Source organism: Lepisosteus oculatus, chromosome 6, assembly GCF_040954835.1.
Source record: "Lepisosteus oculatus isolate fLepOcu1 chromosome 6, fLepOcu1.hap2, whole genome shotgun sequence".
Taxonomy (NCBI): Eukaryota; Metazoa; Chordata; class Actinopteri; order Semionotiformes; family Lepisosteidae; genus Lepisosteus; species Lepisosteus oculatus.
Window position 1 is genome coordinate 590276 of NC_090701.1, and position 24919 is coordinate 615194.

Sequence of the window (24919 nt, forward strand, 5' to 3'; positions counted from 1 at the left end):
TGCTCTAAAGCCCCAGGGTGTATCTGGTTGCTCTGCCAGATGTTAGTCTTCTTGGGAGTTTTGGTTGTTTTTGCCTTTCAATAGTAATAACTGTTATGATATGATACCATTAAGGATACCTAGTTCTGCTAAAAATGTTACAGTAGGTGCAGTTAGTGTAATCACAGTGGTTTGTTTTGCATATTTTAAACATTTAAACACCAGATTTCTTTCCTTCAGAAATAATAAAATCGAATTTGCCACTTTGTCTTTGTCTGTGTGGTGTTTGAACCATTACTGTAGAGCAGCAGGGTTTTTTTAACACATCTGTCGTGAAATTTCCAGTCATAAAATATGACTGAAATTAGATAATTACAAAGTAACACAGTAACAACAGGTGTTTCTCAGTGAAATAAATTGTTCGTCCTAAAAACACAATATAAATCCTTCATGGTGCATCCTTCGGCATCTTGTATCCTTGGTCTTTCTAACCGGTTACTTTAGCTTTAGGGAGCAGAGCCTGAACGTTTGAATCCTTTTCCCGTGACAAGCTGAACAATGAACAAAGAGCTCTTTTATCCTACTTCTTCAAGGTCTGGCAGTCACTCAAACGCTGCACAAAATAAATAAATGGGGGGAAATAGCTTCTCTTCCCACTGAAGTTGACAGTGTACCTTCCATACTGTCTCCCATGTCCAAGCATGTGTTCCACTGCTTGTGAAGGCAGGCTGTAGTGGGTTATGGCTCACTATTTTTCCCCATTCTCTAATTTTCCATTCCTATCCAAGGTTTCAGGCCATGTTGAACATCAATTCCAGGCTCACATTGCCATGATCTGTTTGAACCCCTCCAGTTCAGATTTCGCTACAATCATATCACTGAACCTGCTCTTGTTAGGGTTGTGAATGATTTACTTATTGCATCTGACTCGGAGACTGTAAGTATCCTTATGCTCCTTGATCTTAGTGCGTCTTTTGATACAGTAAATCATTCAGTGTTGCTCGATCACCTGTAAACATTCTTGTCTATCAGTGGTAGGGTATTTAACTGGTTTTGCTCTTATCTGGCTGACAAGCATTTTGTTTCTCTTGGTCCTCGTCAACCCCCCATTGGCCCCAGTCAATCACGGTGTGCTGCAGGGTTCAGTCTTAGGCCCTTTACTTTTTATTACTGATATGCTTCCTCTCAGTCACATTATATGCAAACATGGTTCAGGTTGACTTTTATACCGATGATACTCAGATTTACAGTAAAACTTCTTCCCCCTCTGATCTCCCACCTCCGTCACTTAATGTATCTCTTTTTTCTGTGGCCTCAAGCTCTGTCTGACATCAAACTCCCTGATGTTCAGTAGCAACAAAACAGAAATTTTACTAGTCGGAAGCAAGTGTCAGCTGGACAAGCTGGACAGCTTCACAGTAATGGTGGATGGCTTAACCATTCGTGCGTCACTTGTAGTCAAGAATCTTGGAGTCACATTTGACCTTTTTTCATCTGAGAAATATTGCCTGCATTGGGCGATTTCTATCAATGTCCGATGCTGAGTGTCTGATTCATTCATTTATAACATCAAGGTTTGATTTCTGAAAGTGTGTACTCTATGGATTTCCTAACTTCTCTTCTCTGCAAGTTGCAATATGTCCAAAACTCTGCAGCAAACTTCTAACTCATACCAGACCTTGGCAGTACATCACTCCTACACTTAAGCGTCTACATTGGTTGTCACATATTCAGTACAAAATCTTGTTACTGACTTTTAAGGCTTTAAACAATCTGGCTCCATCATGCTGTGCATCTTTGAACTCCTCCTAACTGACTCTCCCATAGGTTCTGGTTTGCTGACGCAGGTCCTTTGCTCATTGCACACAGGGCTAAATTCGAGACTTTGGGGGATCGTGACTTTCCTGTCGCTGCTGTCTTCAAATCGAAACTCAAAACTTATCTTTTTACAAGGGCCCGTGTCTAATTATCCTACATTCTATCCTGTCGGTTTTGTTTCATTTTCACTTTTACCTTTTATTGTACATTTTTGTCAGCGTTTATCAGAATGTACAGCATCCTTGGTATGGATATAAATAAAGTATTATTATTATTATTGTTATAATTGTTATAATTGTTATTATTATTATTATTATTATTATTATTATTATTATTATTATTATTATTATTATTATTATTATTATTATATGCAAATAAAAGATTAGATGGGGAAGTAGATGCAGTAAGTATGGATTCCACACATGAAGAGCTAGAGCCTAAAAGAAGATACTGTATAAGAGACAAGACCAGGAACACTGGAGAAATAGTGTAAAAAGACAATAGAGGATTTTAATAGGAATGTGAAAGTGAAGCTGTTTATTTCTAAATCACAGAAATTATGACTCTTAATTCATGCTGTTAAGAATACAGAATGTATTCTATAAAGATAACTGTGGGCTACAAAAGAAGTGCGTAAACAGTTTTAGTCCCAAATGCCTTGAAATGTAATGATCCAGCTAAATCAAGCCATTAAGAAACCAGTTTGTTGGTTGTTAGGAGTGTTGATTAGAATCCATTTGAAATGCCATTTTCAGCTGTGCACAGCTGCAGCATTTTTATTTTGTGAGTTTGCCCACTCCATGTTATGAATTCAGCCTGATCAATGACCTTTTCTGCTTGAGTTGTTTGCTTCTTGCCATGTTCAGCACAGAGTGTAATGGGGACGTTTCACATGAGCCAGCAGAACGGCGGTAGGAAACTCGGGGACGGTGCTGAGCTTGACACTAAATCACTGAAGTTATTCGAGTCGAAACATGTTGGATTTCATGTGAGGGTAATAATACAGTTATGATGTCCCTAGGAGTACCAGTCCTGCAACACCCTCTCCTGCCCCGAGATGAAGAAAACAACGCCCTGGACGCCTTGGGCACCCGTCAACATTTCGGACAATGGGGGCCACTATGAGCAGCGCTTCAGGTACACCTGCAAGGCACGAGTGCCCGAGCTCAGCCTGCTGGAAGTGGGGCGCCAGCGGATCGAGATGCGCTACTGCTCCAGCGATGGCTCGACGGGCTGCTCCACCGACGGTGAGCTTCCCCTTGGACCTGGCCCCAGCGCGGGCTGCTTCAGCACAGCTGTCCCTCCCGTCCGTGCCCAGCAGTCTCTGTCGATCTGCGAAGGCTGGAGGATAGAGACATCTTGCTGTGTTGAAAGGCTTGAATTCGGGTTGATGCTGAGGTGGTCAGTGAGTCTTGTTTCTGCATCTTCTCCCTCGAAACTGGGTCATTTCCAAAAGGGTTTGACCCTGTGGTCTGATTATGGTTAATTTACACCACAGATATTTTGAGTTGTGTAGATTGGGTTTGCAATTATTAGAACCATTGTAAGATTGTTGGCTGAATACTGCAGAAATATCGGAGCACAGTTTAATTTTAAAATATCCTGAGACCAGAGTAAAGTTCCAAAAATGTTATCACAGAGGACTTCACATTTAAATTCAACTAGGCCAAAACCCTTGTGATATTAGGAAGGATCCTAGATGATCTCTACAGTATTTCTCTTATCTTTAATTATATAGAGAGATTTACTGTATATATACATTTTATGGAACTAAAGTTTACTGTATATCCGTGCTTCTTTTTCATTTTACAAAAATGGGGTTTTGTTTCCCCCAATTTCTATGGAGCATTCTCCATATAGACGGACACTATCGAGCATGTCAGCAAGCCGCCACAAAATTATTCCTGTCAGGCTCAGCAATAAGTAGCAGCCATTACAGCTCTGAGCTTTTATACTGCACGGGGGATCACAGATGACAAGACCGTGGGAAAAGGTTACAAACGAGAGGAGGCCATGCAGCCCATCCTGTCTATTTGGTAGTTAGTAGCTTATTGATCCATGGGTCTCATACAGCTGTTTCTCAAAGGAAGCCAGTGTACAGGCTTCAACTATATAGCTGAGAGAAAGTGAGCTGTAAGACTCGTTAATACTGAGCACACTGCACTTTAAACCGCTGCGCAATCATTTCTCTCATGACCCCAACAGTACCTTCTGCATTGGGTACACACACACTTACAAGGTTTCACTGGGAGTAATGGGTCTGGACACACTTAATCCCAACCAAAGGTGGGTGTGAATGTGCCTATTAATGATGTAATATTTCATGTAAAAGACATTCTCTTGAGCCCTGTAGTTAGTGGTCACGAAAGCTTTTGTACGCTGGTAACAAACAGATGAACAAACAGAGGAAATGTATTCAGCAGAGTCATCATAGTGCTTAAAGAGAAGCCAAAGATATTGTACTCTAAAATCTGTTTAAGATTAACCTGCTTGTGTCACCCCTCCACGTTCAGGCTGGTCCAAAGTTCATTTAAACCAAAATTATTTAGGCCTTATTTAATGTTCAACACAGCTGGTTTGAGAAATGATACAGATCATAGTAGATTCTAATAGGTATGAAGGCACACAGTTTGTAAACATTTTGTCAATTCAATTCTGCTAATTTGTACCCTGTTTTAAAACGTTTTCCCTTATTAAGCCATGAGAACTTTTTATACTGGCTACTAAATTAAACTCTGTTTAATCTAGAAGGTGGGTTCCAATGTCACGGAGTGGCCACAGGCCGTTCTGATATATGGAAAAGAACGAACAGTTGAAAAAGATGGTGGACCCCTCAATATCGAAATAAATCTGCCGCATGCAGGTCATTGAGAGAGGCAATGAAAAGGGGCCTCCAGACTGCTCATGAACCAGTATTGTGAAGCGACTGAACTCTGGCATGGCCACACGAAAGGAGTAGTGTCTGATACGGTGCCAGTCTCTGCAGCAGGTGAAAACTGCTCAGGGTCTTGCAGTAAGAACCAAGAACTGTTGTATTTTTTGTAAGACTTCTGCTGCCCTACTGATGTTCCAACATGATAGTCTCACAATAGCCTCGTTAAGCTTTAAAACATTTTAAAAACATTTTTAATTAAAATTAGAACAGTTTTAGGCCTTTTTGTAGATGCGGAATAATAGGTCTGAAACATAATTTTAGATTATTGTTTGGACAGAAGTCATGGCTTTAAATGCAGTTTTGGTTTGCCGCGCACAGATAAGTGGTTTTATTAATTTTGTAGCTCTTGCCACTATATTAGTATGACTTGTTTTATTCCCTTCAACAAAAGTCTTGAATTCATATGTGATTAGGTTAGCAGAGGGTATCTGCCTCTTAATGTGATTAATCACAGCTGCTGTTGATGCATGTTTTGGATCTGGCCTCAAGTCATTAAAAGTGCTTTCAGTTTCACCAGAGCATTGCTGACACTCTGTTACAGTTTCTTATTCTTAATGATGATTGTAAATGAATTATTCCCCAACCTTCATTAAGGAAAGATTAACACATTTTTACTAGTTTTGTGCTTGACATCCAGTTTGTTTTCCATCTGCCGTTGACCTGCTGTATCCGACTCCTGGAGTCTAACTGGGGTTTCCACTGATTCTTATCTGAGGATCCCCGATATTCTGTAGGGATGCCCTGAATGCCATTCAGGCTAATTGAAGCTATAGACCCATTCTTGATATTAAAAGGATACAGCAGATTGAAGAATGTGGTGCCGATTTCTTCCTTAGAGAACAGGGAACCCCCTGGAGTACTGCGAACCCTTATTCATTGTCTTGCTTACATGTGATTATATGAGGCACTGTCCAGCAGAATAGAGCAGTGCATTTTAAACAGCATTACCGATGAAGGTAAGATCGTATTACTGATTTCCCCGGGGGCACCAGGTTCATATTGAACTGTTATATACAGTGAAATCTCAGACTGCCTCTTGAATTTCTCCTTTTTCAGGAGAGGTATTGATCTTTAAACCCCATCAACTGCATTCAGAGTGGGTCCCAGAGCTGCTCCCAGCGCACTCCTGCTTTAGTTACTTTCAAAATAAATCTGTTAAAGTGAAAAGGAATGTAGCTTCACAAAATAGCCATCTTTCCAGTTAAACGGTTTTAGACATGGCATACTTTTGATTCTTTATTTGTTATTATATCTATTATACAGTATATGTTAATGGGATTAATAACTGCTCTCAAGATTGCTGTGATGTATTCAAGACCTATTGGGAGTTTTCTGCCATCCATCCAGGGTTGTGTTAGAGGAATGCTGTATGGAGCCCAGATGCTTTTAATTTTCTGGACGATGCACCCCATAGCACTGCTTCCATCCTATTAAATTCCTGCTTTCACTGAGCGACAAAGGTTGTAACAAACAATTACAGACTGGAAACAAACAACAGATGTTTAGCGAATCTTTGGTAGTTTAATCTTTATCTTTATTGTGCTGATATGTTCTTTATACAAGTGAATGTGTAAGTTTCAGGTAATGGAAATGGGAATCTGAACAGCTAAAGTTAAACAGCATATGGATCTTTTCGTGCAGCAATATTAAGATTGAAGAGTTTCATGAAGAAGTGAAAGGCTGTGGTGGGCAGTTACAGTCATGAGATGGAGACCATAGTCTCAGGCCGCTGCAGAGCTGTGTGCAGATAGTGAAATACCTGTCATGGGCCCAGGGTAGACGACAGAGGATGAGCCACTGTGGTGAAGTCTGCACTGCCCCTACCTGCCCCAAAAAATAGAAATTCTTCCTTACACTTACAAAGCGCTTTTCTGGACACTCCACTCAAAGTGCTTTACAGGTATTGGGGATCGCCTCCACCACCCCCAGTGTGCAGCACCCACCTGGATGATGCTCCAGTACTCTCCGCTCACACCAGCTCTCAGTGGGGAGGAAAGCAGGGTGATGAAGCCAGTCCAGAGAGGGGGATTATTAGGAGGCCATGACTGGTAAAGGCCAGGGGGAAATTTGGCCAGGGCACCAGGGTAACTGCCCAGCAGGGATTCGGATTGTCAAAGTGAAGGGCTGGATTAGGGTTAACATTAAGATGAAACCACCACATTCATACACAAATGAATGATGCTGAGTGACAAAAGCCTTAAATGAGTGGCCAAAAACCATGTTGATGGCAAATGTAAGTGCTCAGACAGACAGTGTGACTTCAGGCTGGTGTTGCTTTTTCTTGCTTTGTACAGAGAGTTGCTGCTGGAAAATGAATTTCACATTTTCTCCATGCTGTGCCTCTCCAGGAGACCTGCTGCGCTCCGGGCGGTTCACAGCCCACACTGTCAACGGAGGCTGGTCCTCGTGGACCCCATGGTCCCAGTGCAGCCGCGACTGCAGCCGCGGGATTCGCAGTCGGAAACGCGTGTGCAACAGCCCTGAGCCCAGATATGGCGGCATGCCCTGCCTGGGGCCTTCTCTGGAGTACCAGGAGTGCAACATCACTCCCTGCCCAGGTGAGAGAATCTCAGCACCTTACTTTGTAGTAGAACTTGCGGAAAAGCTAGGGAGATACATGTTGTTGTTAGCATTGTTATGAAATGGAAAAGCTTCCTAAATATAGTCCCAGATTATGTCCACAAATTAGCTCTTAATTGCTAAATACCATTGTTCTGACAAAGGTGACACGATAAACAAGAAAGGCTTTTGTAAATGATGATTTTACCTCTCATAAAAGGAACGATTTGGAAAAGCCACCTTTTTTATTTTAAACTCTGAGATGGGTAATAGATTCCCTAATTTTGATGAGATTCGATAAACAATACAAAAAAAAAGAACATCTAACTTTAGTTTTCTTAAAATAAGACCTGAAGTTGATTTGAACAGTAAACCAAAAAAGTGGGTTTTATTTCCTAGTTGACATATTTTCTGTGGAAAATTCTTAAAAACCTTTACGTTTTTAAGAATATCCATATTTCTTGAGGGAAATGTTTTCCTTAACAAATTTTTTTTCACATGTTCAGCCAAACCCCAATTTAAAATTTTAGGGTTTGACCTGCATCTGAACTTTTGTTTACGACTTTTTCATTTTCTGAACATTGTCTTTACACTGTTAAAGATTTTTTATAATATAGATACTTTAGGTCTTATTGAAATTACTCAAGACAAATAAAAAGCAAATAGTTGCTGTTGGGCTCTCTCAGTGAGTTAGGGTTAGGGTCCTCCTAGAAAAATCAGTGTAAGAAAAACAGTTTATTTTAAGCTACTTTCTGTTTTCTTTTGTGAGGTGAGAGGATACTATCGTTCATATTATCTTGATGAGGCTATAAAAAATCATGCTTTGTCTTATGCCAGACAGCAACCATTCTGCATTTCACATTCATTGACAGTAAGCATTTAATCTGCAATAATCCCACTCTGATGCCTGTGTGTGTTGCTTAAGAGTTGAGTGCAAAGGTTTCAGGATCTGAGGGAGGAGTGCTCACTCCCTGGGATTTCCTGTCTGCTGTATCTCAGGCTCCACTCCACTCTGAGCTCCAACAGGGCGTCACAGGAGACGGTTTTGCCCTCCCACCGACCGTCTGTTCTCGCTGTTTTAACAGTCATTACCAGGGCTAGGATGACTTTCTTCTCTTGTCTCAAATCACGTCACTTTATAGGGAATTGAAGACTGCTCTAAATTCAGGATGCACTCGGAAACAATTCTTTCTCTTCCTTTTAAAACTTAACAGATCAGCAGATCGGTTTAGCACTGAAGCATGAGTGAAAGCAGGTGGAGGCTCCCACGCCTGCCGACGATGTTCTCCTGCTGCTGTGTTCTGGGAGCTCTGTGTTAGAGCCCTTAGGGATGAACCTCTGAGCCCTTGTCCGTTGCTTTCAGTTCCCATGCTACAGACTCAGAGTCTGCAGCTTGTGGGTCTAACTGTAGCCAGGAAGGCGGTTTCACAAGGTTTGGTGTAACTTAGATACCCCTGATACCCCGCTGACATAAAAACCATGAGAGTGTGGTCAGCTGGTTTCTCCTGTCCCTTGTGAACATTTCCTTTGAGCCCCTGTTTTTCTTCATAAATGTTCGAACTGTTGTTTTCCTGAAATTGAATTAAAAAAAATCTTTATGAAAGGTCAGGAACAGAAACAGTCAAATAGAAATTGGATAATACGATTTTAACTTCTAGCTCTTGTTAAATTGTAGGCTGCGCAGGCTTTGTTTGCTCGTCAGTGGCATCGATTCCCTTTCCCTCTTGATTCGTCCAGTGTGGACTGGACTGCTTACAAGTCTGTATCCACTGCCGGCCTTCGCTCTAGTATTGTATTTAATGCAGCAAATGGATTTGCGATAATTCAAAGCTGTGTCATTGTACGGCAACTTTTGGAGAAATTGTTAACTTTGCTTGAAGACTGTGCCACATTCACGTCACCAAGCAGGATTAAGAGTGGCCTTAATGTTGTAATGCTGCACTGCCTGGGCAGCAGTGTGGAGCAGTGGTTAAGGTTCTGTACTTTTAACTTGACAGTTGTGGGTTCAAATCAATAATCGGAATGTTGTTGGCGAGGAGAAATAGACTTGGCTTTTATTAGGAAGACTGTGTAATTATGACAGTGCTGTTGTACACTTGAGCAAAGCACTTTACCAGGATTGCTCATGTAAAACTCCCAGCTGTGTAAGTCACTTTGGATAAATGCATCAGCTGAATAAATGAGTAATTAGCAATCCAGATTCAGGTGTTACAAGTACATGTGGGTGGTACTAGCTACAGTACATGGTCCAAAAAGGTGTTGCAAAAAACCATACAGTCACATACAGTACAGCATTTACATTTCCCATGAAAATGCAAACAGTAAATAAATTAACAGCAACCACTGCTCCCTGTTCAGGCCGTTGCCAATTCTTATTCACCCCGTTCCTTCCGGGTCAGCAGTGGCGGCGTACACACCCCTCTGGGCCGCCCACCACTGAGCCGCGCACCCCTCGACGTGGTGGCCTACAGGACACCCAGCATTAGCCGGAGGAGCGGTGCGCCTGTCTCTGGCTCATTCCCAGCTCTCACACACTCTGCAGCTCCCCCGGGAGGCCAGTGGTGCTTCTGCACTGGGGTAATCCCAGTCACAGTACGCTAGTGTCATCCCAGGCTGCGAGGACTGCAAGAGCAAAAACTGTGGACGACGCACTTGAGAGCCCCTCTCTGCGCTTTCGTGCCAGAGGGTCCCTCCTGATGTTCCTCGCTCACTGAAAGTGTTTGGCCCATGTGCTCCCCAGGTGGCATTAAAAGCATCAGTGTCCCATGTCTCTTGCACGCTGCACCATCTATGTTACTTAAAACAACAATCCTGATGATTTGTTTACCTTTAATAATCCAAAATATTGGGGGCCAGTGTGTGTCGGCAAGAAACGGACCTGAAAGCAGTCAGATGTAAAAACCAGAACCCCCCTTCTTCTCTCAGCAATTACTGCAACCCCCTGTTGCTTAGTAACTTTGCAGCAATGATGAAAGAGCCAAGGGAAGTAAACAAGCCACAGTATCAAGGGAAAAAATAAACCCTGATCGTAGATGAACGCTAATGCTCCTCATATCCCTGTAGTTTTAAAGGCCCCCCTTCATATGATCTGTGTGTGGGGCCATATTTTCTTTGCTTCCTGCTACTGGGTGATATACGTCAGCAGTGCTCCTGTACTCAACCACTCAAACCTGCAAGTCCCCCGCCAGGTTGCAAACTGCACTCCCAGTGCTTGAAGGCAGGTGCTTATCAACTACAGGCCTCTGTCCTTCTGTCCTTCAGTCCTACCAGTAAATTCCCACCATAAAGTCCTGAACAAGTAGCCCATGGACTGGGGTTTCGATTCAGTCCTGATCACAGCTCAATCTGCTCCTCGTCCCTTCTCACCCTGCAGAAAGTTATTATAAGTCAGGATTTCTGTGCTGGAAGTGGCTGAACAACATGTGGCCACATGCCAACCCAGGAGGTTCTGCTCAGTGGTGGTCGGTGCAGTCCTCTGTGCTGTATAGGCCCACGACTTTTGTTCTGACTATTAGTAGCTGTAGCAGCAGCAGCAGCACCTTGTCAGGAGCCACTGACCTCTCGGTCTTCCTCTGCAGTGGATGGGAGCTGGTCCTGCTGGTCGCCCTGGTCCAAGTGCTCAGTCACCTGCGGGGGGGGGCACTACATGCGCACTCGCACCTGCACCAGCCCCCCCCCAGCCTTTGGGGGGGACATCTGCCTGGGGCTGCACACGGAGGAGGCCCTCTGCAACACCCAGCCCTGCCCAGGTACGCAAACCCAGACTGTGCTGGATTGCAGCTCAGCCCCCTCCACACACACCACTCTTTCTGTATCTTCATTTTTACTCTTCCATCTACAGGAAGCCCATTCAGGAGGAATGAGGAATTCCAAGAATTGGGTGCACTGGGGAGGTGTATGGAGTATGTACAGTAGGCATAGTGAGATTAGGTCTACCTGCCTGGCCAAGGGCCAGCACTCTGGTCACAGGACGGGGAGGCTCGAACTCCAGTGAAGAGTCAGAAGTCGACCAAGGGTGGAGATGGAGTGGAGGAGGGATATGTAAAACACACGAGAAAAGAGGGAGGTTTCCTTCTGATGCACCTGTATACCAGAATGATGGGAAATAATATCAGGAATTATGATTTAGAACAGCTGGAGTGAAAGTGACTTGGTTGTCATCATCCCTCCTGAACTCCCCTTTGTTGAACGTTTTAAAGCAAACATTTGTATTGCAAGTACACCGTTCTGCTACCATTCATTGAAACAGATAACACTGCAGGCTTAACGAGATAAGAAAAGAAATGTGCAGTATTGCTCTAAAGCACCTTAAACTAGGTTTACAATGGTTACAGAGGTCTTAGTTAAAGCGGCTCCAAAATAAATCACAACTGAAGATCGGATTCTGATTAAAATACGGGGAAGTGGAAAAAACAATAGGTTTTCGCATTGCAGAATCAGACCCGTTATAGTGAGGGTGTTAGGGTTTGTTTTTAATAAGAAAGCGCACCTGACTAGATAACCACTAATTGTGGAAGGATTTGAACAAACGAGAGAGCAGGTGTTTTTACAAACAGAGGGTACGTCACATCCCCCTCTCCTCCTTGCGCTTGGGTGGAACAGACTTTCTGAGAGCTGACTGACCGTCTGTCTGCACACCCCCACGCCCCCCTTCCCCTCAGAGAGCTGGTCCGAGTGGTCCCGGTGGTCCGACTGCGACTCTTCCGGAACGCAGCTCCGCGTCCGTCGCTGCGATGTGCTCTTCCCGACTGGAAAGCAGTGTTGGGGTAACAACACCGAGGCCAGGGCTTGCCTGTCCGACTCCAACCTCATACCAGGTGTGTACAGTGACTTTCTGTAGCCGTGAGCCAGGCTGCATGCACTGCCCCCGGCCTGCAGAGGAACAAGAGACGTGCCGCGACACTTTGACTCCAGGATTCTCGAACGAGATCTGATTCACCCCCCCGTCTTGTTTGGCAGAGCTGCACAGTCGCATTTCTCAGTCACCCACCGAAAAAGCTCATCCCGCGGTTTGCTAGAAATTGTTTTTCTGCTTTTCTTTAGGAATTGTGGTTTGGATCATGAACAATCAGCCTGTGTACTACACGACTGAATAATGCCAATATTTGCTTATTCCACGATACAAGGCAATAATAATAATACCATTTTCTCTAGCGCAAAAGAACCATGCGTTTGCTCTGTTATACTTCAAAATAATTGTAATTATTTATTTATATTATTATGAATCTTATGAATAATTATGTATGTGTAGTTTTTCACAATCTTACCCCCCACCCCCCCTTGGAACTTAACAATTGTCTGATTCTTAAGTTCTGCGAAGCTGCGGGTGCAGTTAAACCGATTTATGTCTAGTGAAATTTTATCTCCCTGTGCGGTGGTTTTGTTACAGTTTATGTGCTTAGGAAAACTTATGGGCCCCCAGGTTTTTGTGGGAAATTGAACTTTAAAAGAGAAATTATTGTATTACAGTCATGGGCAGAAGGTGGAATAGTTTTCATTCTTCAGCTATGAACGTTAAAATAATGCTCTACTTATGAGCTCTTAAGACATTGAAAAAATATCAAACATTACAAATTTAGTTGTTGACTACACTTTATTAAAAAAACAGATCATCCTGATTATACCTCACAGACCTGATAATACTGTACAGCAAGTATCACTATTCAATCTGTAATTTTATATAAAAACTTATAGCACCTAGGAAAATCTACCTTATCCATTTTAATGAGACTTTATAGTTATGATAAAGCACTACAGGTACTGATTTAATCATTAACCATTTGAATTTTATGATAATATGTTTCATTTAAGGTTACATTTGGCTGTAGAACTCAATGCTGTTAAAGATCTCATTAATCAGTATAATGAGGACAATTAATTTTATTATTTTTCCCAGAAATCTCTATAGCGCGATCAAGCCGAGAAGAGAGACGCTGTGGAGGTAAGATTTTATACAGCGACACTTGTTTCCTTTACTGGGGTGTAAAGTAATTGAGGATCTAGTTTCTGGTTGATAAAGGTCTTCATCACCTACTGTACTTTCAAGTGGCTGATCCATGCTGTTATCCATTTTTGCTGATATGATTAAAGATATGTTAGCCTAAGTACAATGTGTAGTTTTGTACTTCAAATGGTAGGAAACCTACAGCAAAACTGTATTTTATATGTCACAATGTATATTTAGTTTAAATGGATCTTTGCTCAGAATTGAATTTACTCAGGCGCTCTGTTCTTCATTAATTTAAAGTTCAGCAATATTTCCAGTGAACTTCCACACAGCTGTGTAACTGTTCAATAAGTAATTTGTGTCACGCTCCGCAGATTTTAACCTGTTCCACATGATTGCCGTGGGTCTGAGTAGCTCGATACTGGGCTGTCTGATCACTTTGCTGGTGTACACGTACTGCCAGAGGTACCAGCAGCAGTCTCACGACGCTACTGTCGTCCACCCCATCTCAGCGGCGCCTCTCAACACCAGCATCACAAACCACATCAACAAGCTGGATAAATATGATTCTGTGGAAGCCATTAAGGTGAGTGAGAAATGTGATCTGGGGGACTCAAAGGTTGTGTTTCAAACAACCAAAAGCCATGTGGGGGTGTAAAACAATCCACCAAAGACACGTGCACTGCTGTCTTCTCTGCAAACGAGGAAGAGAATTGTGTTGTAGGCAGGCTTTGCTGTGCAGAAATGCAGGTGAGGAGAACCATCCTTGGCTGATTTAAAACCTTTTGCATCAGGTGTAGTTGAGTTTAGTCCATTGCCCCATGCAGTTCCGGATGGGCATCTTGGAACTGGCCAATGAAGAAAGGCGGTGTGTTCATAGAGAATTTGGGGAATCCGTCAGCTGTCTTTATCGTGCATGCAAATGTTAAAACAAGCGACGTGGGTGAACATGGAACAAAAATACTGATCAATGAATTTGACAATTTAAGGCAAAGCTGTTGATTCAAAATCATACTGAAACTAACACAGATGATAATTTTCCTCAGTTCCCTCTAAGTCATTATCTAAAATACAAATGAAAAACACACTGACTTGGCGTCTGTTTACATGCTATTTGCCTGTCAATGCGCCTTGCCTTAACAGTAAGTTATTCCAGAGGAGTCTGCACTCCTAAGTTCGTGTTTCATTGTGCCTTCTCCTTTGTGTCACAAGTCAAGTCCTGCAAGAAAACCTAACATGCGGCAGCCTCAACTGTGGAAGCAGCATCCATTCTGGACTGCTGTCATAAATAGGTGGAAGACCTGCTCCAGAAAGCCTGATTGAAAGCAGAGTGGACCAAACAGAATTCACAGATCTTCACAGACCACCTGTTGTGAGTGACCCTATGCCTGACCTCAACCCCACACCGTTATGAAGCATTCTTGATATTTCATAGGGACTTGCAGATATTGCAGTGAACACTCCTGGACTGGATGGAAGTCATGCTCATGCTGTTGACAGAACACAGTACAAGGGGGCAGGAGGCATGTTTTGCATCTCCTTAACCCATAAGTATCCTTGCCTAATGTCACGTGGGGTTGAGGAGTGCATTGTCCTGATGCTGCTCCACACTGCCTTGGAGAGTTCTGACAAAGAACCACACACTTCCTGCTAAACTCCAGGATACATTGCTGAAGATCATTCTCCCCATTCCTCTTCACAGCCTGATGTGTCCATACTGTTCCCATTGGATGACCACAGCATGCAACAACCTTTGTCTTCTAACATTGGGATATCAAGGGGCCTGGAGAGTTCCTACTAGCTTTGACCAACATTTCTTCATCTGATTATCCAACCTCTGCCGATTTCCGTCACTTCCTGCAAACCCCTTGCCTGTGGCAGGTCTGCGTCCTGAGTTCTCTTTCCAGACAGCACCATCATCCATGCCATCTAGTAGTTCTAAAACTTGTGGGAAGGCAGTGTAATCATGAATCAGAACTGTACAAATTCATTGTGGTTGCCTCATACAGCTTCATTAAGTTTTTTTTTTTATTAGATCCATTGATGCACAAATGAATCTCTATTACCAAGGCAACATCAAGCAATTAAGTAATTTTGGCTCTTCTGTGTCGATGTTCTCTTGTACACTGAAAGTAACAACCTGGTAGTAAAACAGTTTCATTTGTCAATGAAGACATCCAAAGTCAAATTACAGTGTACACAATTATATCATGTTGGAGGCTATGGGTGATGTATTGTAGAAGATATGCTGTTTTAATCGACAGATATCCAAGCACAATAGTCACCAAAATTTTAATTCTCTTTTGTACCTTGTGCATAATAGGGATATTATTTAGATTTATAGCTATACATATCTTTAGTGGATTGGAAGATTACAAAACTGAGACTTGGTGAAAGTGGTGCAGCATATACTGTGTATTTTAATCATTTAAATTCAGTTCAACAACAGTCTGCAGCCTGTTTATCAGGAGAAGAGGACCGATATGATGTACAGGGATGCAGTCCAGTTCCATATTCATTTTACTTTTGTACTTCTTCTTTCAGATGAGAAAAGTAGACAAAATAAGAAATGTCAGATGTTAGTTGAAATGTTTCACTTCTGTTTATATCAGCTTTTAATTTTTAACTCAGTTTGACTCATCTGCTCAGAAGCCATTAATGTTCTTCAGAATTTTTTCACAGATTCTAATTTCAGCATTTTTACATACTTGAGCATTTCTTGTCACTCTGTGATACTTGGTCAAGTAAAACAGTTCAATTTGCTGCTCATTAATATATTTCCATTTATGACAAACCTTATTACACAGCAGATTCATGGTTTAGACAGTGATGGTTACATTGCATTTCCACTAAACTTGGGAGATAAATGGACTTCCATTCTGTGCACAGTATGTCATTTGTTAATGTTTTTGCCATTTCCTTAATAGAGATATTTGGGGGGTGTTTTTGAAAGTAGGGATTACCAGTACCTTTTCCTTTTATTACCCCAACATCATGTTGGGTCCATGTTTGCATTCGCAAATTGAATCTCTTGGCCAGGGTTTGCATCTTGTCTGAACCTCAGGCCCCTTAAGTGATGTTACTATATCGGACTCACAAACATTTTGCTCCTTGTGGTTCTCCACCTCCAGTCAAATCTCAGTGGCTCCGTTTGAAGATGTAGGAGGTCTAGTTTGGCAGGGGGGTGTTTTTGCATGAATGCAGTGGGGGGGGGAATTATGTCATGATAACACCTGTTAAGACACCTCTTCCAAACTCCTCCAAATTGTGGAGCAACCTCAGCAACTGTACCAACATTGATCTCGCTAAAACCATCTAGTTAAACTATCCCAAAAGGAGATTTTTTAACGTGGTAATAAGGATCTTGTTATTATGTTATGTGGACTAAAAGATGTGGAGCAAGTTATATTTCTTTGTATGAGTGAATTGAAACCAGTTTGATTTGTACAGGGAACTGTTGCCAAAGAGCAATAGCAGTAGTTGTAGAAGTGAATTCTTTGCCACTTCAGTATCTTTGATATTAAGGCCATAGTGTTATGTATTGTCGACAGTATAATTCAGTGTTTTGTTTGCCAAAATCACTGACACTAAAACTCAGTTTATGATGAATCAAGGCAAGCTGCTTCTCACTTTCCATCACCCTGTTATCAATCCTTTCAGCAGACTTTACAGGTGATGCTGAAGGCTAATCTCAAAGCACATATAACTCAGTTTTCTCTTCATAGCTACAGCCTGCCAATTGATGTTGTGTATACATTCGTCACTCAGTTTGCGAAGGCAAATCATTCAAAAACGTTTGATGTGCAAAATTTCAGATTACAAATTACATTCCCATTACTATGTATGTAACTAAAGTCTAGGAAATCACGCAACATTATTCATTGCTACTATTATTGTTAGTCAATTTAAATTAGTACAGTAGCAAAAACTTCTAGTAGTAGTTAAGACAAAATATGTAAAAATTGTAAACAGCTGAACATGCACAAGTTCAAGGCAATGCAGATGTCTTTTGATTGATCACCTTTTTCAGTTTGCAGTTTTACGAACAGGAATTTTTTTCCTTGCTTTCTTTGTGTTGTTAAAGTTTTTTATACATAAAATGTTAAAATATGGAGAATATTCAACACTAAAACTTGTTAAGTAATAATAACTATAATAATAAATAATAATAAACTTTATTTATAGAGCAATTTTCATACAAATAGAAGCTCATGGTGCTTTACAAACCAAGCATAAAAATAAAATCTTGCAATTTAAAGATATACTGTACATTAAGTTGTAAAAAAAAGCAATATAAATGCCAATTTATGCTTTAAAAAATAAAAAAATTAAGAAAGTTAATAAAACTATACAAATAAAAATAAAAACAATAAAGTATAAATAAAATAGAAAGATCAATACAAAAAAATTAAAAACTAATTTAACTAACAGCTACATTAAAAAGATATGTTTTCAAATGTTTTTTTAAAACAGTGTACCAAGCTTGACTGCCTAATAAAGAGTGATAATGAGTTCCATAATTTAGAAGCATAAAAACAAAAAGTGGCCTCTCCACTATTTCTGTATTTCACGTGTGGTATTTGCAGATCTTGGGCCACATAAGGAAGATCACAAGTGAAATAGCTATAAAGCTATAAATAGCGGTGAATCACCTTTACTTTGTTCTAGTGAAAATGGCTTTGAACAGTGACAAAACAGTTACTGTATTAAAACACATGCTTCATTGTAGCAAAAATGCATATAAATTGAGTGTTCCTAAATTGAAGTGTCAGTGCGGAAAGTTATTCATTTATTTTCACCAGTAAAAGAACAACATTCTTTTCAAAACAACAGACATTTATGTAGCACCTATGACACTTTACGCTAAAAAAAAACTCTATACTCAGAGGGTAATGAGGACATTTTGCTAAACTGGCATCTCATGAAAACACATTGACAAAAATTACATTTTAAAAACATGAAATTGAATGCCACAAATTAATACAATAGTTGTGCCTAGAACTGTAATAATGTATAGGATGTATGGCCACATGAACTGCATTTAAATCAATTTGTCTGCCACAGTAAGTGAGTTTGACACCTCTGGACTAGAGGACCCAGTGCAACCCAGGTGCTCCATCTGACCCCAACAATTAAGAATGAATTGAATTTAAGGCACTAATGCACAGAATACAAAATACCAAAGTAATACATATGTAATTATGATGAACAGCAATAATCTGGACACCTGTTTGAAAGAGAATGCTGTGCTTTGGGCTTTAGAGGAAATCACCTCATATCTCCAAGTGATTTGTAAGACAAGTCATAATCACAGTGTTGATACTATTACACTCTGTGTGGTTGAGGAAATCAATGTTGTATTCACCTGATGCATCTGTCACATATTTCTGACACTAATGTCTCTTTTTTATTTTCAGGCTTTCAATAAAAATAACCTTATCTTGGAGGAAAGAAACAAATATTTCCAGCCTCACCTTGCTGGGAAGACTTACACTAATGCCTATTTCACAGATCTCAACACCTATGATGACTATTAAAGGGAGCTGTGTTGTGGGATAGAGCACTTTTCTTCTCTCAGATCCCATGTGTTGAGTGAATCTGTCTTTTTGCTTTGTTGTTGCTAATGAAACTTTTAACACCCCCTTGGAACCTCCTAGTCTTTGGTCATTCTTCACTGCCAAACTAGTAACAGGAAGCCATATACTGCTAAGCAACACAATGAGGACACAACGCTGTCTAAGTGCTTGCAACTAGTTTTACAAAACTCAAAGGAAAGGACATGATACTCTGTAGCCCAAACAGGAAGCAGGACTACAGAGGACATCTGGAAGAGTAGCTTCTTACACCTCTGGACTCTTCTTAAATCTACTCAAAGAACAAACTTTGGAAGATACCACAAGACTGCTTTGCATGACTTCTCTGACCTCGTTATCTGTTGCTTCATTTATTTGCATGGTTGATTGCATTCCAAAGCACTGCGTTTGCAGTACATGGACTGCTTTGTCTGAGCTTCTGGCCAAGGACAATTCCCTGCCATGTCCCGAGGATTGTGCACAGCGACCCCTGCAGGCCAAACCTGGAAGTGAGTCATGTCTTCAGACAAAGCTAGACAATCAAGATGTAGATATTTAAGTCTCTGGCAAGATGTGTTCATGTTTTTCTGTATTGTATGGGGCCTTTGTTAGTCAGATAACTTACCCGTGGTTAAAAAGCCAGTGTAAAACAGGTCAGATGTACAGTAAACTCATTTTGAACCATGTTTGTGTATTTTGGGTTGTTCAAAGATTCGGGGAGCAGTGCAGCTTTGCTTCTCTGCTGTACATGTGAAACACAGAAAGGGAAACAAACATTTGCATATATTTCTGTGTGAATTGTATGTTATCCATTTTGGGGGAAAAACGGAACAGAAAATGTAGCTGAAAATAACAAAAAAAAAACAGGAAAAATCTAAACCAAAGGGTTCACCATCAAATCTCTTGAAGAAAGCGTTGCAGGTTTCCAGTTATCAAGAATTTATAACCTGAAATCTGAATCTGAATCTGACCAGGCCTGTTCTTATAAATGTAAGGATAAAGGAAATTAAATCTACACTAGAAGGACTCTTTGGAGTTGTTTAGTCCTCTTGTAACATTTCACTCAAGTTCCTGAGGATGTGGTGTCTATTTCAACAGTATCTAAATCCTAAAAAAGTAAAATACTGCCCCAACGGGAAGAGTCACACCATTCTCACCCCTGAACAAAGGGCTGTCCTTTGGTTTTGTACTTTTTTTATGGAAACTGTTACTCAAAACCACATTACAGTGATCCCAGGCCACGTGCTCAACTTGTTAGCTTCAGTGCAGAGTGGAGAGCTACAGTAATGGGGTGAGTTGAATGTGTTTCTTATATATACTGTACCATCACAATGTTGCATAGCACCCATATAATATAATCACATCGAGTAATAACTATTAAACATTACAGTCTTAACGTTGTTTTTTCTTCTTGTAGAAGAGCCAGACACTACATCCATCTTAAAAATGCCTCCATCGCTATAATCATTAGCATCTGAAAATGGGATATTTGAACTGCTGCAATTGTTTTTCTTCATGCACACAGGCCTTTCCCTAAATATGTTGTTTTAGTAATGATCTCATGGCAAATTATTCATTATATGGTAATTTATTGCAGTTCTTTAAAATCAGTATACAGTTCAACAGTTTGTCCTATGCCCAGTAGGCAGGTGTGCCTTGCAATGTTAAAACCTCATCTAAAACACTAACAGTATTTCATTCTTTATTTAAATATTAAAATAAACACCCAATTTAGTGGACTAACAGGGGAAAAGGGGTGCCCTTTTTTGGCAGCCTATTATATCACAAATGTTTTCACTCCAAAAATACCCTATTATAAAAATATATATATATTATGTATACTGTCTATGCTTTCTGGATCTTAACAAAGCTGTTTCTATACCTTTTTATTATAAATAAACACGCTCACATTTCATGTGTCATGAAAACTGTATAGTTTAACACCCAAAAGACACTGACCTACCCCTATAGGGCACCACAAATTTTAAAATTCCTGAATTTTAAAACTATTTAGTATTGATTTTAACCTTTTTTTTATTCATTCATTCAAAGTCCAGTATTTCTGTTTTTAGGGATACAATTTCTGCTTATCCGGTTTTGTTGGTCATATTCGAAGTCCTTTAACAGGGTTTACTGCTCTTTTTACATGCTAGCAAAAAGGCTGCAGATTAAACTCCAACACGTATTTTTGTATACCCAGTCCCTTGAAAACTGCTGTCAGATGAAATGAAATAACTCTTTTTTAAACCTTTTAATCTTGATCACTGAAACCTCAACTAATGTAAGAAAAGCTGGACCAATCTTACCTCCATAAGTACATACATATGTATGTGAGCTAATTATCTACTGGACAAAGCACACATGGGTCTTTGCTGCAGCCAACAAACATGTTTTTACATTGGAAAATTAACAGAATTGAAAAATGTGCCATTTGTTCAGTAGGAAAGGTCTCCAGTGAGCTAATGAGGGACCTGCATCTAGTGCTGAGTAAAGAGCAAGCAAAGAAATCTTAAAGTGCCCTTTTCGAGAGAGGTCATACTGATGTGAATATTTCCTCTGTGCTTCATCTGATCATTCTTTTCAGGCCTGTCATCATGCTTCTGTCTGCTTTATTATTTGTAAATGGAACAGAAATAATGTCTATCTTGATTGTCACTGTCTGGACTGTATCATCACGCACTGGAATTAAACCTTTCCTTGACACAGCCCTGACGTGTGTAACGCAGGGAAACAACCAGCTGATATCTGTTTCCAAGCGCTGGAATCGTGCTTTATGGTGACCAGTCATTTTGCTTCTGTGAGAAGGATACGTGAAGGGCACAAGGATACTGAAATCCTTTGTGTTCTGGCGTTTCCAACACGAATAAGCACAGCACTGTAGTTTTCTATCAGCCTTCAGTCTAATGCCACCATCTGCGTTAAAGGGTAATTGAGTCTCTGCAATTAATCAGCTCCACTCCATGTGGGCCAGGATTGCTGATTTTGCTGAATTGTGTGATGAGTCTGGGATGAGAAGCAATTTGATGAGACTACCTTGACTTCTGTTTCATTATTAGATTTTTGTCTCAGCCTATTTGAAGGCCAGGAGCTTTTAGATAAGGAAATAATAGACTTCAGTTATATTTACAGTTACTGTATAAACTGTTCAAAACTATTAAATAATTCTGTACTTTTTCCCCCCATTTGTGAACAAACTGGTGTTAGCGTGCCAAACATAACATAAACAACAAAAATGTTTCAACTCCGGACTTTAATAGTTATCCAATAGCTCACAATATTACTGAACATTAATTTAATTTCAGTATAACAGTTTTATTCATTTCCCAAGAGATCAAGAGATACAGTATGAAATGTTTGACTAAAAGGTCCGTAATCACTAACTTCTTTAGTTTTAATATCATTAACTTTGTTTCAGACAATAAATTAAAAACTGATTGCTTCAACATTTTATTGTAAATGTCATGAAATAATAAAATAATAAATAAAATATCTTAGGTGTAAAGTTTTACATTTTGTCTATAATGAGTAGTTTATCACATGCATGTTTTCTCATAATTTCTGTATTCACTGTGTACAGTATATGCAGTAGGTTGTGTTAAATTATTTTGGTTTTGAATGTTAAAGTGCTAATACAGGTGCACTCACTGGGTACTCTAGCAGGGACAGAATGGCTGTCTGTGATGTCCATCGTATACAACAGAGACTTCTTCACATTCAGAGTGTGAGAAACCAGCTGGCATGTTGCAGCCACATCGCGTCTCTGCTCCTGCTGTTCCCAGACTTTCAGGGCCTGAACTGACCGCTGAGCCCCTGAGGTTCAGTGTTGGTAGTGGACCGCAGACACCCTTCTCCAGGTTCTTTCTTTAATTTCCCTCACATCACCTTTCTCTGTACCACACTAAATCATACAGCTGGACCTGTCGGCTCAGACTAATTCAGAGTTTCAAAGCTTTAACTTTTATTCCAACTGCATGAGGGAGCTCTGCCACTGAATCCCTTCCTTCTCCTCCCGCAGTTTGGACTGATGGCTTGTGTTCTGCATTTCTACTTTGCTTACTGTGCCAAACAATCACAAAACAATACTTCAAGAAAACATGTTAGAGGAAGGAAGACATGTCCCTTAGCAGTTTGGTACAGTAAACTGTGTTTTATCTACAGAGGATCATTGCAGATGGTATAAATTGGTTCTCTGATTGCAGGGCACTGACAGAGCCTTGCGTGTCACAAACAGTGTGGAAGATCCACAGATGTGACCCATTCTGCTACAGACCATTATAAAGAGGAAAATCATTTTCACTCAAGGAAAGGGAAGAACCTTAACCATCATTATTTATTACACAATTTAGGGTCTTAAACAGAAGAACACATGGTGAGATTCTAAAATTTACAAGAGTTTTAAATGAACCCGCCAATGATGATCTACACTGTATAAAAAAAAAACTGCATCATAGACTGTATAATGTTATATTTACAACACCACAATCAGAATCTTTAAAAATCTCAACTAAAATCTGTTTATGCACAGCAGGGATTCTGGAGCCACAGGCCAGCAGCACCGATGGCCTTTCAGACATCAGAATTCTGGAGCCAGGATTGTGAAACCTGCAACAGCTCTGGACCACTTTACCAGCACCAGGCTGTCTCTCCTCATGCCAGCACCTTTTCTACATCTTGATTGTGATCCCTGGCAAAATTCAAATATTCAAATTCAAACTTCTCTGCCTTTTGTTCTCCTGTGCCTTATTTATGTTCTGCTTTCTCTCTCTCTCCCTCACACCTGAAGAAGGCTTCTTTTCATCCCTCTCAGCCTGTTCCTTTGGAGCCTGTGCAAGCTAACACAGCTTCCTACTCTAAAATATAAAAATGATTCCAGAGTTCTTTCATTCTGAGCTTAGTTTTAACCTAACATTTCCCCAGCTGTTGCTTGCCTGTTCAGCCACGTGTTCTTTCAGCAACAGGTTTTCTTTTCAGCACAAAGAAAAATCACAGTAAGACCTCTTCAGAGACACTGTGTTGACCAAGTTAAAGGCATCAGATGCCCTGGTTAGAAATTATGTCCCTCCTATTTGTGTCGAAATCATCAGAGCTTCCAAAATACTTTTGGCACAAAGTTTGCAAACCTTGCACACACACTGTACAGTTTGCTTCAGTCCCACGCATGCAGGCTGAACTATATGACATCCTGCAGAGTGATTGATTTTACCTTACTGTCATTATCACATGGCATGAGTTGTGCATTTCATGTTTGGAAGTTGTTCAATCACGGACTGCAATTTCAGACAAATATAAACTAACATTAAGCAAAGCAAATGAATAGGCTATGCTCTGCATGATAGGCATATATAAACTTTGCTTCAACACTATCTTTGCTGCACTAAAGCATGTTCTTGTAAAGTTTCGCAAGAAATAAAATGTACACAGTTGGTATTTCAGTGACACAGACATTCAAGTTTCCAACTCAATACTTTTTTCTTTTCATCTTCTTTGCTGCTGTATCAGATTTTTTCCAGTGACAACTGCAAGGTGTGAAGGCTAACAGTTACCACAAGGAAACAGAGCCTGGTACAATCCATCGCAAAGTGCTTCATTTCCTTTTGGTTTCTGAACTGTAAGTAACCCAGGATGGTTGTGTATAATGCCATCAGCAGTCGGGATACACACAGAAACACCCGTTAAGCAAAAGGGAGAGCTCGGTAATGGAAGTCCTACCATCTTGCTTTCTGAGCAGCCAGCATGCTTGTTTGTGTTTGCAGTTTCCTTTGTTATTCTAAGCAAACAAGAAACAGCTGTCCCTGTGACTGGAAGATTGTCATTATTTATCAGCCATTTGTTTAAAATCCTGCATGTAAAGAACACAAATTCAATTCATTAAAGCATGTGTATGGTTTAACTGATTGATCTGCAATTTCCCTCACAGGATCAAGAATGTATCTGTCTATTTACTATGTAATATCTGAGTAGCAACCGAAAAAAGCATTGAAACTTTCACAAGGTACCTTTCTTCTCCTCTGGGGGTTGAGAGTGTTCAGCCATCATGGCTGGACCTGGAAAGCACACTTTATTAATGTGTACCCTGACTGGGGATTGGTGCAGTTTGTGACAAGACAT

The 24919-nt window shown here is 40.5% G+C and overlaps 1 protein-coding gene across 2 annotated transcripts in view; it reads left to right on the forward strand.

Annotated features, from left to right (window-relative positions):
* sema5a (sema domain, seven thrombospondin repeats (type 1 and type 1-like), transmembrane domain (TM) and short cytoplasmic domain, (semaphorin) 5A) overlaps positions 1-20207 on the forward strand; it is a 135440-nt gene extending 115233 nt beyond the window's left edge. Inside the window, exons 16-23 of one of the 2 annotated variants that reach the window (XR_001479263.2) lie at positions 2819-3044; positions 7081-7290; positions 10870-11040; positions 11953-12108; positions 13188-13232; positions 13613-13824; positions 14941-15119; positions 18656-18741. Coding sequence is in view for 1 of the 2 variants with exons in the window: in XM_015355020.2 (XP_015210506.2) it covers positions 2819-3044; positions 7081-7290; positions 10870-11040; positions 11953-12108; positions 13188-13232; positions 13613-13824; positions 18656-18775 (1140 nt within the window). In the remaining variant the exon portion in view is untranslated. Of the gene's footprint in view, positions 1-2818; positions 3045-7080; positions 7291-10869; positions 11041-11952; positions 12109-13187; positions 13233-13612; positions 13825-14940; positions 15120-18655 lie in introns of both variants that reach the window. The other variant, XM_015355020.2, reaches the window with a different exon arrangement.
* The last annotated feature ends 4712 nt before the right edge of the window (positions 20208-24919 follow it).